The 17191-nt window shown below is 47.9% G+C and overlaps 1 protein-coding gene across 2 annotated transcripts in view; it reads right to left on the reverse strand.

Annotated features, from left to right (window-relative positions):
• Positions 1-1294: 1294 nt before the first annotated feature.
• TTBK1 (tau tubulin kinase 1) overlaps positions 1295-17191 on the reverse strand; it is a 95928-nt gene continuing 80031 nt past the window's right edge. For both annotated transcript variants that reach the window (XM_072333849.1, XM_072333850.1), the window contains exons 14-15: positions 8098-9686; positions 1295-7162 (exon numbers count right to left, since the gene is read on the reverse strand). In XM_072333849.1, coding sequence (XP_072189950.1) covers positions 6736-7162; positions 8098-9686 — 2016 coding nt within the window. In that variant the 3' untranslated portion in view covers positions 1295-6735. The remainder of the gene's footprint in view (positions 7163-8097; positions 9687-17191) is intronic.

Here is a 17191-nt window from a genome sequence, read left to right on the forward strand (position 1 = left end):
CAGTGGGCTCCTGGCCCTTGGGCACAGGAGGTATAGGGGGCAGGTGAAGCTGTGCAGGGTAATGAAGACGCTTCAGTGTCCCTAATATACTGCAGCTGAAACGAAGCAGCAGGGTTTTACCTCAAACAGTCACGTAATGCTGCCTAGGGAGCTTAGGGCAGGATTTAGTGCTGTCTAGAAAGCTATTTTTGGAAGCCCTGTGCAGACAGTAAAGGTGTGGGTGTGAAAGTACGGAGTCACACACGTTCTTCCACTGAAGCAGGAGCTGAGCTGACTGGCTGCCAACAGTGATTTGTATGTGATGAAAGCAAAGTCTAACACCCAACCTGGGGAGTTTCCCTGCCCATGTGGCTGTTTGCTCATTGCATCCCAATAACTCCATTACATCCTAATAACATCCCAATAACTCCTCCCTTCCCCCCCCTTCCCAGGCCATTCCCAGCTGGTCCTTACCTCAAAGCCTTCTCAGCCATTCATTCCAACTCCTTCGCACCTGGTCTTCTCAGACATTCATTCCAACTTTGCACCCCGTGTTGGTCTGCCCATCCATCTGTCCTGCCTGTGGCCTTCAGAGTACGTCAGGGAAGGTGACTGTAGGAATGCTGCTCTTTAAACCTCCTACCAGCCTAACTGCTGCCTCCATCCCCTTCCTCCATCAGCCAGAACCACACAGATGACGATCACTTCAGCATTTCTCTGGAGGCTGCTCAGGTTTCATCTGCCTGTTCCCTACACGGGCTCTGTAGAGCCCCATACTTCTTCCTGTGGATTTAGATTCTGCACTGAAGCCAACTGTGCTTTCTGGGCTATGGGAGAAAGATTAAAACCTGTCATCTTAAGATCATCTCTCCAAGGGAGCTCTTACTTTTCTTCTTTTCTGTGCTGATTTTTCACAGTTCTTTAAAGCTGAGAAGAGCTGCAGGTGTTCTCCTGTCAGAAAACTCAGCCTATTCAAAGGAGGCCAAACTGCTGCTCCTCATTGCTCCTTAATTGGGTTATGAAGGGCTGCTTTATCCCAGCTGTGTGCTGAGGCCCTGCTGGAGCTGGTAGCTCCTATCTGTGCAGCTCAGTTTAAAGAAACAGGGGAAAGAGGGTGTTGGGGATATTGAATCAAATGCTGTGTAAGATTAGCCTGGCGATATATAAAAGAAGGTGCCCCCACATTTGCTCCAGGTCAGGCTGGATGGGGCCCTGGGCAGCCTGAGCTGGGGGGTGGGGATGGGGGGGGCAGATATTCAGGTGGTATTTTTCTGCTGCTCTCTGCAACACCAATAAATGGGAGAAGACACCAATGAAAAGGTAGACAGGCTTTTAATGGCATGATCAAGAATCCCCCTGTTAATAACAAATCTAATGACAACTGTGTCTGGTATGAACAAGAAATGGCATCATCGTATATCCTTATTAAGACGTGATCTGAAGGTATGAGCAATGCCAGGTGGATCTGTACACAGTCGGGGCCTCTGTGATGCATGCCAGATTCGATGGCCAAGAAGTTTGCCATGCAGTTGAACCGGATTGTGGTTCCTGGTCGGAGTTGTACATTCTGTTTGCAGTGTAAACATTCTCGAGCTGCTTTCCTAAAGAATGCAAAGGAGACATGAAGAGAGATTCAGCCTTGGCACCCAGTCACGTTCTCAGACAGTAACAAGGAGCAAAAGTCTTGTCCCCAGGCCAAAAGACTCGTTGGACTGTGTTGGAGGTGAAGGAAAACAACGTCGGTGCGCCAGCTGTGATGTCTGAGTGTAGAGTCCCATGCTAATGTGTTAAAAGGAGATTTACAAAATTATCTGCGTTTTCAGCTCCAGTTCCTGTCCGGAGAAGCAGCAGCCCAGGTTGCACATGACAGCACCATCCCTGACACCGGTTCTCACACGTGGGCTGGTTTAAAATGCAGACTCCTTGCCTAACCCCATGTCCTGCAGAGCTCTTCACACCACCTGCAGCTGCTGTTCTGGGAGCCTCTGCCTTGGCAGCCGTGTCCCCGAGTGCCACCAACCCCTGCCTCCTCCTTGCAGCTGGGGCAGAGGTGAGGCAAACTGGGATCTCAGCCCTGCAGCTCGCTCTGGTTCAGGAGCTAAGGGGAGGATGTGCTCACAGCTCGGTCCCTATCAGGAATGCACCTGTGGATCTGCTGCGGTAGATCCCTTCCTCCTTTTAGCACAGAGGGCATCAATGCATTCCTTAAACATGCTTTGCAGACATCTGCAGCTCCAGAAATAGAAGGGGCAGTGCTCCTCACGTCCCAGAGCAGCGGCCTGCATGGTGCAAGTGGGCAGCCAGGTGTTCCTCAAGTTTTGCAGACATCCAGGAGGGCTACAAAGTCCCAGACAGGGAGGGACTGGTCTGCAGGGAACAAGTGACTGCAGACCAGGTTTGGTAGAGGGGGGGAGTTACAAATGAGGGTATGGGAGAGCTGTGGTGTGCAAATCACTGCTGTTTCGCAGTGTCCTGGCTGTGCCTGGGACCATGGATCACTGCAGCCTGAAACCAGCGCTATTCTCTGGCCTCACAAATATGCAAGACCCAAAGCTCACGGAGATACTGCCAACTTATCTGAATGTCAGCTGGCTCTGCTTTCCTACTAGCACAGTCCCAGCCCTTCAGTGGTCAGCAAGACGCTGAGGGAGAGCAAAAAGCCATCTGGGGTTCTGCAGAGGACCCTGGAGCCAGCAAGCAGGGAGCCTGTGGGCACCCACCCTGCTGTCGGTGGCACTGCACATAGAAGAGGAGGGAAGGAAATGAGCAGGAGCCCAAGATCTCTCCTTGTGTGCAGCTGCGGGGAAGCAGATGTGATCACAGGTCATTGCACATGCCCAGGTGTTCTCCACATGCTTTGTGAATACAGCAGGTCAAGCATGGGCACATTGCAGTTAAGCCATAAGCTCATTGGAAACCAAACTCATCAGATCCACAAAGGGACTTTTATTGTGTTCTCAAGACTCATTTGACTGCAGTTTGTAGATGCGTGGAGCAAGGCCTTGGGTGGACATCCGTGTCTGTGCATGTGGGATAGTGGTGGGATCATGCCATGGGGCAGTAAACTGTACAGGAAAGAAAGAAGTGTGCTAAGGGGCCATCGAGCTACTGCTGGAGCTGCTCAGGCTGTAAGCAGACGTGGAGCCATCTTTTTATGGAGATCTACACTGAGAAAATAGCCCTGTGTTGGAAAGGAGGAACACCAAAGACATTGTTGCCCCAACAAAACCACACTTGTGTTAGTGAAGGGCCACCACTCAGCCTCCAGACCCAGATTCAAACCACACAAGGATAGTTATGGAAAGCTCAGATGGCATCCACACCACTGTGTGCTGGCCCTGGCAAGCAGAGCCTCACAGCTCCCATGTGCTTCAGTGCTGCTCCTCCACCTGCACCCAGGGCACAGGGACAGCCCTGCACACAGCAGGGGCATGCAGCACCACAGCACCTCTCTGAAGGCAGCAGGATCCTTTTCAACCTTTAGCCACAATATATAATGGGCACTACTTATATTATATTCTTATTATTTTTAATATATTTATATATATATAGTAATACTCTACTTAGAAAGGACAAGCCAAGTGTCCTGCCCCTCACAAACCCCAAGCACGACCCAGAAATGTCTGTGACCGAAACCTTTTGCATTAAGACAAGCCAGTGTCCATGCTGCCAACCAAAGCCAGCTCAGTGTCTCCAGCCACGTGTCCGTGCCCTCCCATCCTCTTGACCGTCCCCAGCGCTCTTTTTGCTCATACAATCCACTGTCATACTAGCTTGGTGCTGAGAACAGTCCTTCAGACCCCCCCTGACACCTGGGACAGGAAGCAAGTGCCGTGGTTTGGGCTGGGATGGAGTTAGCTCCCTTTGTAGTGGCTGGCGTGGCGTTGTGTTTTGGATCTGGGTGAGAATAATGTCGGTAACACACTGACATTTAATGGTTGCTGAGCGGTGCTTGCACGAAGCCTGACTCTTTGCACTGCCAATTTTAGCAAATGAGCAAATTATTTTAATCACTCGACTGAACGAGCCCAGCACTGAAGATCCTGTTCAAAAGTAATCTCAGTAAAGAACTATAAGAGGCGATGTGAAGCACTTCACCTGTAACAGCACAGCAGCATTTGCCACTGGGAAAGGGAACAGACCTGGAGCTCCAAACCTATGGGACACATGGGGACAGCCAGGCCCTGCAGGAACAACGTTGGGAGTCTCTGAGTGGCAGCAGCCAGCAGCTCCTGCTCTGGCTCTCAGCCCTGCTGCAGCCAGACAGCTCTCAATGCCACTGGACCTGATGACTCAGGATAGACAGTGCATGGCAGTACTACAGATCCAGCTGCAGCATCAGCCCAGCCCTATCAAACAACAAGAATTTCCGTGCTGGAAATCCAGCTCCTTCAGTAACTACCTTTTTGGTATGTGCATGTAAGACCTGGATAGAGCATCTGGTAATGGCTTCACTGTCACAATCTTATTATCTAAGCCATCTAAAACCAACAGTCTGCTGACAGATTAATTGGAGCGCCATTACCATTTATATTTCCAGAAAGAATCAGCGTGTTTGGCTTTATTCTGTTCTCTAGTTTCAAAGCTCTCAGAACACATTTAGGCTGCAGTTGGACCAGACTCCAGACTCACACGAAGTCATAGAAGTGGTAGAATTTACTATCTACTCTTTCCGTCACTCTTGGCAGAAGCATTTGTGTGACCAAATGCTGAACCTGACGGGCGAACAGATGAAAACTAACCCAGCAAACCAGAGCACTCGCCATTCTGGATCCCTGTCTCCAGCCACCTCACCAAACAGCTGCCCTAGGGTAAGGGAGGGGACTGCAACTTGGAGGGACCGCTGCCATTAGTGGCTAAGTCATCTCAGTCCCTCAAACCACAGCTGCAGTGTGGAATTCCCAGTGCCTCTCTGCAGAGATGAGAGCTGGGATGTGTTCTTGGACGAGAAGCTCTGCTTCTTACTCTACAAGTGTGAATGACTTCTAAGGAAAACACCAAACGTTTTGAACCACATGATAAATTCCTAGCATTGTCAACACTGGAACTGCTGTGTAGAGAGGTAATTCCCATTGCTTGTTTCTAGGCATTTCCCTGTTCTGATGGCCCAGGAGTGTCCTGTTCTCCCTGTCACTCCATCACAGCTCTCATGATCCATGTGTGTTCCTGTAAATACATTCAAATGAGTCACAGTTATTACCATACGGATTCTTCCATCAAGCTTTTTTCTGTCTGCAGATCTATTCTGAAGCTGCTAGTTGCAGCTGCAGGAATAGGCGGGCAGAGCAGACAGCGTTTTGTTCTGCCTTATACAGAACTTCTTTTAGGTGTGACAATGGCATGAAGCCCCAAGGATTTGGGTTTATATTGTTTCCCAATGCAGGTAAGAATTTGTGACCATTTCAAGATCTTATCAGGCTCGGGCAGTTTTCAGTCCTCCTGGCTTGAATTTTCAAACCATCCTAATTAGTCGGGGAGCTAAAAAGTTGGCGTGCGGTTCTAAGTGAGAGCTAAGCTTACGCTCTGGTCATATTACTTAAGAGCACAGCCCTTGCTTTTGCGTTCACATTGTTGGTTGTTAGGCAATGTGTGGAAGAGCTGAGCACCACGAAAGACATCAACCTGATCTCCTGATGAGAAATGCACAGGATGCCCATGACGCACCAGCAAAACTCTCCTTGCAAAGCAGCAGCTTTAGAGTATACTACAAGATAATTATTTCCCACCCTGCTGTGTAGGGGAACCTTCAACGACAGTGCCAACATTCACAAGCACCAAGAGCGTGACAATAAAACACGAGGAATTTAGGTGCAGGGGGCACCCGAGCTGAAGGCATCCAATGACTGTTCATATCTTCAGCATGGAGCTGTGTTTGAGTGGCTGACAGAACCGTGGCACCAACCAAACATGGGCTGGGAGGAACCACCCATGTCAGAAGATGTGGTCTCCACAGGTCACAGTTTGGTATCTGAGACAGAAGTGGCTGCAGAGTGCTCCCTTCCACATCCCATGCTAGCGCTCTGGATTTCCCAGCAAGCTGCCCATACATCCTTACTTCCACCCCGATACCTGACCCACAGGCAGCTGCTGAAACAGTTCTGCAGGACAGCCTGGAGCAGGCAGGAGCATCTCTACAAGAGCTGCCCCTGCCCCACTTCTGCCTGCAGAGGCCCTTGTGGAAAAAGGAGAGCAAAGCCCCTCCAGCCCTCTCCTGCCCCGCTCTCAGCACACAACAAACACCACACCCCTCACTCTGAGCTGGGCTGGTGACGAGCCCTCACTAACACAAGTTGCAGGAGGGGAGCCAACACTCGGCTGTTGGCAGCCGTGTTTTCCCAGCAAAGAGAGAGCAAGGGCTGCCTGCAGGACAGGAGCCTTCCTCTCCAGCAGGCTCTCATCACTTCCACTCCTCTTTCCAGGGTCAGTATTGGCAACGGGTACTGCCAACAGAGAGAGGGGAATGCCTGGGGAGTGGGGGGGTCAGGCACTAGGCAGGCTGCCAGGGGCACTGCTTGGTGCCGTGCATTAGCAAGCGTGAGCTGCGGACTGGATGTTTCCCTCGAAGAAGGCTCCGTGGCTCAGAGGCTCTCAGGCCTGTGGGAGCTGATTGCAACCGTGTGGGGTGAGAGTGAGTGAAGCATTGAAGTACAGCTACTGCTATACACTCGTGGTTCCGGCATGGAAGGCTGTGCTGCAGCATCTCAAGTGTATACTATATGCAGAAGTTACCCAGTCTGTTGGGCTGGCAGAAGATCATTATCTGGCAGTTGCCTTATTTTCCAGGGACACCTGCTTTCCTTTGGTTGCTGGACTCTGAGTCTGGGTTTTTCCTCTTTGCCGTTTTTTGGCCACGCCAGGAGAGGGCAGGGAGTCTCCTGTTGGCCCAGGGGCCTGAGCCTGGGGCTGAGGTCGGGGGGAAGGTGGAACTCGCTGGAGAGCAGTCCCTGGCTTATGCTGTCTGCAGGGAGAAGGGCTTTCCCTCCGAGGCAGCAACTGGCTTCTTGGGGAAGCACTGGGGGTTTTGGAAGGAAGGACAGGGCTCCGAGGGGAGGCGCAGCTGGATCTCTGCGTGCTGCTCCGTGGAGGAAGAGATGTGGAACTTGGTGAAGGAGGAAGCCGGCTTTGTATCTGTGTTGTTCGGCAGTCGTTGGGGACATTTCCAGCTGGTCTCTGTGCCTGGAGCCTGCAGGGAAAGAGAAGAGGGCAGATGAAGAGGAATTACTGCAGGGCACTCTGGGATCCTGGCAGCTTTGGCATCAGTGTTCCTGGGACAATTACAGGGAATCTCCAGCATTACAGTGACAGGAGTTATGCTTTGAATAAGCTGGGGTAGCAGCCTCAGCATCATCCCACACCAATGCTGATAAACAGTTGGTGTGCTCCCTTATTCACCAGTACCCTCTGAGATACCACTCCAAGCGTGGTTTAGCAAGGCGCACTCCTTTGGAACCTTCCTAACATGCTGTGTGAATGCAGCATCCTCTTTTGAGGTAGGCAGCACAGTCCGAATACGAGGGCACGAGCCAGGTTGCATCATTTAGGCTCTGAATAACTTTGCTGGAAGATAAACCAACTCACAGGGATCACGGCCCTTCACCTGAATCTGAAAAAGCACGGGGTATGTAAGGAATTTAGACTGTGTGGAAATGGCTCTAGCTCCTCCAGGTCACTGACACTGCCTGTATGTGTGCACATCCCTCTCTTTAGCTCTTCTGCTGATGCAGCCACAACTTGTGATGCCTCAGCCCTTGCAGACCTCATTGCAATTGCTAGGCCAGGTGTCCCTTTAGAGTCAAGGACTTGGTGAACATGCTGCTGAATTGAGAGCCCAGGGGTCTGCAATTAGCGATGTCAGTCCAAATGAAAGAGTGCATGGAAGGGAAGAAGGTCTCAGTGCCAGGGCAATGACAAAGGAGTTGGTCTTTTGGCCAGACTGAGCCAAAGAACACAAGAGAGGTGGGAATTTTATACACAAGTTATCTGAAGTGACTGTAAGAAAGGGGAACGGGCCACACATTGAAGTCAAGCAAAGAGTAAAGGAGTGCAAGATGATCGAAGCCCCCAGCGCAATTCCTTAACAGGTCCAGCATTTCGCATCCCTTGGTGTTTTGGGCTTACCTGTAGGCAACAGCTGCATCCTGCGGGGAGCTCGATAGCACTGCCATCACAACGGCTGTGGAGCTCTCAGACTTCACTGTCTCTAGTGGTGTTTTCACAGGCGTGATGGGCCGAGGAATTCTGCTCTTTGTGCTTACGAGTTTCTCTTCTCTCCCCAGGAGGGCAGCTTTCTTCCCTGCCTTTTTTGGGATAGAGTCATCAGAGTCGTGGGTGTCCTCCTCAGAACCAGTGGCTGACAGGGTTTCTGAGGCCCGCCGCCTCTCATCACTGGAGGATGCTGAGGAGGAGGCCCCCGAGGCCAGCCTAAGGAGGCAGTTCTGCCTCTTCTCCATCACTAAACGAGCCAGATCAGGCTGCTTTGCCCTCTTATAAAGCCTCTCTTTGGCTGAGAGTGAAGCTGAAAGATCAGAGCCAGTGTCCTCCTCAGAGAATAAAATGGGGATCCGACTTCTATACCTGGAGCCCAGAGGTCTCCTGGGGCCCTGCTGTGGAGCATCAGGGAGGGTCTCTGCTGGCTTCAGGTGTTCAGCTACCAATGCTTGCTTCTCAAGGTCAGGCTCTCTTGTGACCACCTTGGCAGACTCTTCCAAATCCAGCGAGAGTGCCACATTGTCAGAGGACTCTGCCTTATCCTCAGGAGGCTTTGCTACATTGGGGACTGACAGCTGCTCCCCCACTGTTTCTGAGGTGGTTTCAATGGGATTAGCAGAGAGTGCACAGCTCTCCGTCTCTGCCCCTTCTAGCCCCGAATGGATGCTTCCATTCTCTACCAACACCAGGTTGTCTTCCAGCTCCTCTTCAATAATGACCTCTTCAAACTGGCCCGGAGGGCAGTATTCCTCATGCCTCATCATCTGGCCACTGGAAGACATGACATTTAGGTGGGTCTTTTCAGCTATATGAACAAATGTGCGCTCAACTTTGGTAAACGGGGAGGAAGCTGTAGCCACTGCCACGGGAGGCTTTGGTTCAGACTTAAGGACTGAGGACAGGGTCCCTGGCTCAGACACATCTAGTTGGCTACCCATGGGCTGCGGCCGTTCGCTCTGAGGTGTCAGTGCGGCAAGAGTCCCCAGATCAACTTCTGGTGGCAAGTCTGCAGTCACTGGAGATTTTTTCAGATCACCTGGTGAAAACAGCACCAGTGTTTTTGAGCCTTCCTCCAGTTCCAAGTCCCCGTCAGCCATGGAAGCTCGACCCTTGGATCCCTTCTGGTCATCAGCCAGGAGGGTGGATGGTGCGCACTCCTGGCTGCGCTCTGTGCTTTTTTGACTCAGGTCACTGCTGGAACCACTGTGCATGTCAATTTCATCCCCTTCCTCCTCCACATCCTCTTCATCATCTTCCTCGTCTTCATCTTCTTCCTCATCTTCTTCCTCCTCCTCTTTTCCATTCATTTCCAGGTAAGGTTCCAGGGGCTTGCAAGGAGCAGTCAAGACAACATTTGAGAAATCAACTCTCTTTATCCGCTGGGACATCTTAGCCTTTTCCCAGTAGTCCAATACATCCTTTCTGAAGTCTTGATAAGGCAAACTTAAAGGCACCGCCTTGGGCAGACCATTCATTTCAAATGACTTCAGTGTATATGCCTGCCAGAATACAAATGGGACAAAGGAAAAAGGTTAGTATTCAAACACAGCACTGACACAAAAGTCATCGGCATCAACAGCAGTGGGAAACATCAGTGGAAAAAAACCTGAACCATTGTGATTCCAAAATACACACCAGAGTGGTGATCACTCAACCATTAGATTATACCAACCCTAGAAAAGAGAGAATTGCCAAGACACATATCAACAAAGGCAAAAGTCATGCTGAAGGAGTTTCTTTGTTAGCATTTATTAACTCGTACTTGAAAGAATCCCTTTTAGCGAGCAGTTCTTGAGGATTTCTTTCATTTCTCCCAGTCTTCTTCAGTATTAGCTACTAATTTCAGTACCTGTATATTTATATATTCATACCTTCCTTAATAGAACCATTCAGCAACTCTCTTTAATGCCCAGGCCCCAGAGCACTTATAGGCCCCCCTCTGAGGTAGGCAACTTCCTAATCACTTCAGAGTACCATCCAACTTTGTCCCACAGCAAAAACCTTTATAGCTCTTCAGTGCTCCCTTGCTGTATTATTCACCACTCTCTTCTGCTTTGATTTTATCTCCAGCAACTTCTAATTCTGTTTTCTACGGTCTTCTGCTTCCACTGGAGTGATCAGCAAGTAAGTCAGGAATGCTGATGTATACAGTATCGCTATTAGACTTTGGTGTATCCAGTCATTAGAAGCAAGAGGAAGACTGAACTGTTGGTGGAGACAGCGTTTCTCAAGCTGCAGCTTGTAGAGGTGAAGCTGCCCTTAAGGCTACAAGGAGCAGACTGCGAAACAATTGAAATTAAAGCCAACAGAAAAGCAATGCTTGATACACGCACACACTTGACTAAACAGGCAAGAAGAGGCAAAATAAATAGGAAATGCCCATCAAAGTTTAGTTCAATCAACGGTTGGTTGTAAGTGAAAACCACAGGAGCAACACTCTGCAGACTGGATTTTTTATAAGATATGTATATTGCCCTTTGGGTAAGAGGGCTGGAAAACAGAAGCTGCTCCATGAACTCAGACAGTAACACAATGCATTACCTTTGGAAAGTCCTAACCACAAACAGGAAGGCTGCAAACGTCTGCTTTTTCAAGTGGCATTTGACAGAATCAGAGGATGTTGAGGCTATGCAACTGAGCAAGCATCCATTTAACTACATGGGATACACAGCTGCCAGTGGCTAGCATATTCAGCTATGGGCAAAGGTGCGTGAAAGATAGGGGATCTTTATGCACACATGCAACAGGGACATTTCAAATAGAACCATGGGTAGCTTTGAGCAATTACAGATGGTGGTGGGTTGTTTTCCAGGATGAAGATGGCACTCATTCTTCAGCACTGCTGGGTTCAATTGTGCTTTGGTTGTTTGGTCCAGTGAAGCTTATTCCTCCTTTCTCCCTTCCTACTGACAAAGTCTGCCTGCTACTGTCTTCATTTTTCTTCCTGTCTTATAAGTTAAAACACAGCTGGCTCTGACAGTGCCTTTGGTGCACAAGTTTATTCTCATCTCTTCCTAAAGCAGGAGCCTGGCCCTGAGGATGGCCTTGTAATGACCAGACTTGGGTCTTCACTGTGGAATGCTACTTCTTGTATCAGGCTGACAGATGTGAAACTTTGACTGTTTAGATGGACCTACTACCTTTTTCAAAGGAAATTACCCACTTGGCTTTCTCCTTCTTTTCCTCTGAAAAGCCTCCTGGAAATCAGTCCTGCTGGCTGGATTTGGTCTTCCCAAGAAATAAATATGAAGAAGAAATCTCATTCCTGGAATCCTGATCAACCAGGCATACTTCCCTGGCTTTGGGACTGGTCCTTAACATAGCAGCCCTGCCCAACATCTTGCCTTACACTGGTCAAAGGGAACTGAATCCAGTCCTGCAGCACACATCCTGTGTAGGCCAGAGGTGCTCTGCAGTCCATTCTGCCACCAAGCTCCTCTGTTGGCCAGGCATGAGACCTGACGCCACTGGTGCAGCCTGGAATCTTGTCTAGTGGCCCAGTGATCACTGTGGCTCATCACACACCTCTGTTCCCTTCTGGCTATCACACACCTCTGTTCCCTTCTGGTTATCATTTCTTACCAATAAGACATCCTGTTCTCTACTGCCACTTTTTCAATCTCGAGTCATCCTAAGAGCTTTTGAGATTCATCTCATCCTTTGCTTGTGGCTATTACCTCAGCAGCTCTGCAGGAACATCAGCATATCCAGTGTGCACGCAGTTGGCATACTGTTTTATGCAGCGTTTCTTTCTTCAACTGTTCTTTCTTTTGCAAGACAGCAGGGCTGGTTTTTTTGTTGTTGTTGTTTTGTTTTGTTTTGAGATGACTGCTTTAGGCACTTATATATATGTATATATACACATATAATATATACATGTATTTGTTTCACTGCTAAACAGTAAGGTATAACAGTGACATCGCTATAACATAAATTACAGTTCCCTCTTTCTTCTGCTCTGGTTATCCTTTGCTATTGATGAGTCATGCTGCAGATATGTCACTAAACTCCACCTCTGCCTGAAGGAATTCCCTGTGGTATTCAGCACGTGGACTGCCTTTCTGTCTGTCGTTTCAGTTTCTCTCTGTATTTCTGTTTCCCTGCCCAGATATTGCCATGATGCAACAGTGATGGTTTGGCTTCTACTTATCTCTGGGAGACTTGGGCTGTTGGATCTATGGCACGCTCTACCCCAAGACTGGCAGAACTCATTCCTCAAAGAAGCCCGAGACTGTGGTTATTTTGCCACTGCAAACTCATCATGGAGGAAATCCAAAGAGTGTAAATATGCTAAAAATGAAAGACAAAAGTTATGCACATACATAAGAATTTTGTTGAGATGAGCCTTGGGTCAAATATTAGTTTAACACCTATTTTCTTACCTTAACTTCTATCATCATCTGAAGCTGTTAACAAGGAAGACAGTGCTAAGGCATCAGTCTGAGACTGTCTTCCCTGTTGAATTGATGTGAGCAGCAGCTATCTACCAATGGCCACGCTGATGAACATGCTGCTCCTACTCCTACTCCCTCAGTGTCCTGTTACATACCATGTGTCTTTTGTACTACAGCAGGCTCACTTTCTCTAGCAGTGTTCCTCAGAGGCTGGAGAAGAATTTCTCTGCTCTGTTGTACCAATAGGAAGAATGTGTGGGAAGACAGTGGAAGATCAGGAGTAGAGAGGCTTACTCATACTGCATACTGCACACTGCATATGCACCACTAGCTGGGGGGAAATGCCCGGTGTTAAAGCTGAGAGCCATGTAAAAAACTCTTCCTGCTGGATTTGTAGATGTTAAATTGTATGCACTTAAGCCTTGCTGGTTCAGATGCTGGTTACCATCAAGCCAGAGCTCTAAACACATTAAACTGGGGCTAGATAACAATCTGTTCTGTGATAAGACCGGATGTAAAACAGTGAGATTGGTTCCAGCCTAAACTTACATAAATGCAGCTCACAATGTGACCTTCCCAAAGTGCATGAAAACCATCCTCTACAGTCACGAGATCTTGCTTTTCTTCCCACATCCAACCTCACTGCAAGTCTTCAGTGATCACATTAGCAAATGACCATTAGTTCTACTGGAGCTCCTCTACCTCCCAGCTCCATGCTCCCACGTACCTACCCAAGGATGAGCAGGGGATGCCCTCCCAGAGCTGGGAAGCACAGGGAGTAGAAAAACAAAGCAAGAAAGCAAACAAAAAAACCCAGCCATCACCAAGGTGCTGCCTTTGATTCTTTAATAAGGTTTTGGTAGTATACAAGCTCTTTTTTTTTCCGATTGTCTGGATTAACATACATGGATTTAAAAAAGGCACAAAATCCATTGCACAGCTTTCTGTTTTGTTTGTTTTTTTGATGTCATTGCCTGTTTGTTGTGGTTTCAAGTGTAGGATTTTACAGTACTCTGCAGCATTTACAGCATGGTCTACATACAGGTAATCAATGCATGCTTTTATACAGGAGACAGAATTCAAATTCTCTCTCGGTATGTCTATATACACAATAATACAGTGCTTTCCTTCTGAAAAAAGCTTTAAATTGGTCTTGCATGCTTGGTGTGCCAGAAGAATTAGTGCAAGCATATATTACAGTGTTATTGCAGTACAAAAAGGGGTTGACAGTAGGCTCTAAAGGGATTAAATACAGAAAGAATAAAAAGACTCAGGGAAAACAAGCTTTGGATCCCTTTAGTCTACTACATCCTTCCAGTTGATCCCTACTCGGTACCACCCTTAAAGCTACAGCAGCTGCTTCCTCTCCATCTCCCTGCTGCCCTCCCCCTGAGATGAGCTTCCACAGCTTCTTCACACCTTCTGTCCCTAGCATTTGGTGAGGGCTTCTGGCAGCTCGAGGAAGCCCTTACTGCAGGGCTCCTGATGCTGGAGACCAGCACAAAGGGGACTTTCCTGAGATCCACTGCTTCGAGCAAACTCAAGTCCCAGCGGATGAAGTTTCTCAGACAAACCAGGAAGTACAACAGGTTACCTACAGATTTTGCCTACTCTCAAGAGAAATGACTACAGAAACCCACATTCACCTCCTAACTGAAAATCAACGGTTAAATGTGGTTTGGACTCTCTCCTGCTTAGCAGCAACAGAAGTCTAACAGGTGACACAAGGTAATGCAAAGGAAGGATATGCTGGTCCCTGAGATTCTTCATGCGAGCTGAGAAGTCCAAGAAGCAGAAATCAAATTCCCAACGTGACGTCAACTGTTCTGTTGGGAATGGGAAGAGGCCTTAGTCCTGAGAGATGCAGATGGCACACAGACGGCAACAGCTATAGTCCAATCTTCCCTTGAACAGCTTTGATTTGGATTCTATCAGGAACGTAGCATATCCTGGAAGTGACATTATCCTCTGCCAATGCAGTCTAAACTTGTTTGGGACTGAGAGACCTGGTGGGATATATGATAACGAGTGGAAAAAACTAGAATCTGAGTTTCTGAAGCAGCTTTTTCTTCCAACCAGCAACACACGAGGTAAAAGTAGCAGGGGTCTTCGAGCTGCCATGCTTGCTTGCAGGATGTCTGCGTTCCACGAATCAGCACCATAATCGTCAGAGAGACATTCTTCCCAGCGTCTTACCATCGGATGCTCCACAGCCTTTTATTTTTTATTATAACAAAGTGAATAGGACAGCACAGTCCTATGCTGGTAAGTGCTCTGCTCCTCCCTGTTTGTGCTTTCAGATGTTGTTAGGTTTGTGACAGTCTTCCTAGCATTGTGGATGGAAGCAATGGCTCTGTAAAGGCCGTACACCTGCCACTTAACTTGTACCCACCAGTGTCTCCAGCAAGGGTCAGTGCAGAGCTCCCTGTCTGAGCAGACACGTGGACCACCTCATTTGCATCACTCAGAAGAGACTCAGGAAATGGTGAGCAAAGTGGAAGGAAATGATAATCCAAACATTTTTCTAGTCCCTAATTATAAAGGCAACTTAATAGCAGCAAGAAAGAAGAAGAAGGAAATTCTGAGAGCTAAACATCTTTCTTAGTCATAACAATAACCCTAAGTCAGCAGTGCTGAAAAAGAACCTGGTCTGGCTGTTTTTGGCTGGGGGGCCAAAAGTCCCGCAGAAATCCTCCTCGTTTGACTTGTAGCTCAGAGGAAATTTGCCATTACTGTGTTTCACGTTGCCAGATTGATTAATTGCACTCGTAATCAAACTGAGAAACTTGGAGTTGGAGGAAGCCCTGGGGATTCTTATGAGGCAAGTGCACTAGATGAGGTAACCAACCTGAAACGCTTTTTGCATATGAAAAAATAAGACCTCCAAACATAAAGCAATTCTCTTTTTCAACACCAAAGGACATGCAAGTGGATGTAAAATGGGGATTGCTTCCAGTCCCCACCTTACATGGTTAGCAGCTTATTAAAAATGTACATTCATTGTAACATTTCTTCCGCGGTACGTGTAATACAAACGAGTTGCAATACATCAAATAATACTTAGAAACATTTCCCATAAATGATTCTTTGTGTTGTTGCATGAAACAGCAGCTGTGATCTGTACGTTACAGAGACCCAAACACAAAACACGTGGTATAAAAATGCAACAAAAAGGAAGGCGATACCGCAATGATCGGCCTTCACACATTTTATTTCATGTTTTAACATTAGCCCAAATAGGTGTTTGCATACTAATATGCTATGACCCAAATGGCAGCGCCGTTCCTATCACCTGAACGTTGCCACCAACTGATGGTGAAGGGAAGGATATGAATGCCACGAGACACTGGATGAACAGAACTGGGCTGAGTCATGTTGCTGAAAGCATCTGCTCACGTCCGCAACATGCAAAGGAGACCAGTTGCGCTATTTGAACCAGACACCATGAAGACACTTCCTTTAACTGACTGAGATTCTTTCTTTGCAGCAGTCTTTTGAGCACTTGGTTGTGTGCAAAGTGATCCATTACCAGCATAGAAACGCTTCTGTAAGGCATGACCACGCACGGCCACTCACACTCCACAGGCGGGTCATGAACACACACAGAACATACATACAATCAGAAATGGAAGCTCCAGCAAAAAGCATTCCAACACCACTCTGGGGACAGGAATGAAATCAGGAAGCACATCTGGCTTGCTTTGGTCAGCCTCTCCAGAACCTGTCATCTCTTCCAGGCAGTCTGGGGAGGGCTGCCAACTACAATGGAAGCCGATCAAGAAGAAAGATGCCCCATGTTCTCAAGCTGAGAAATAGCTGGGGCAATTTGTTTACTATAAACACCAACAGGAGTTGAGGGATTTGCAAATCATTCATGATTCTGAAGGCTTCAGACCTTGTCTGCTAGGAAGCCCAATTTTATTTACTTTAGCTAGTCCTCTGTAGCTCATCCACCACTGCAGAGCAGAGCTAGGCAAATGCATATCTATCTCCCACCAGTCCTTTCCCACTTGTCATCAAAGGAAGAAGAGAAAATAAAGGAAGAGATGGTAGACCCACAGGACAAGCGTGGTGTCTGTCTTTCACCAGTCCCTCCCAGTGAGCAGTATAAAATCTCCTTGTGTTTTCAAAAACAATCGTGTGCCACTGCCAAGCACTCGAATCCTACATTGAAATATGATGCAAGATTATTTGATGGAGGCGTGAGAAGGAAGGACATTAGAAAACAAGAAAAAGGCCAATATCTTTCCATGCTTTCTGATCTTCAGACTCACACTGCATTCTATTGCTGAGCTATCTGGCAATGCAAGCCTCAACTACCAATGGTTATATTTTATTTCCTTAGTTTTATTTACTTAGATTCACAGCACCAGACTGAAATAGTGCATTTTAACTCTAGAGAACAAGTGAAGCTCTCGGTGATGTGCAATCAATCAAAGAAATGCCTCAGTCGTATTGGTTATACACAGGGTGCCACCGTCCCGACAATTTCCTGGTTGTGAAATAATATTCTGCCTCCTGAAATTCTCTCTGTGAAATCAAACCCTCGCGTCTGACTTCATCCTGACATGTTCCATAAGGGCTTTACACGCTGCACGCTTCCTCCAGCA

The sequence above is a fragment of the Excalfactoria chinensis genome, chromosome 3 (assembly GCF_039878825.1).
Source record: "Excalfactoria chinensis isolate bCotChi1 chromosome 3, bCotChi1.hap2, whole genome shotgun sequence".
Classification (NCBI taxonomy): Eukaryota; Metazoa; Chordata; class Aves; order Galliformes; family Phasianidae; genus Excalfactoria; species Excalfactoria chinensis.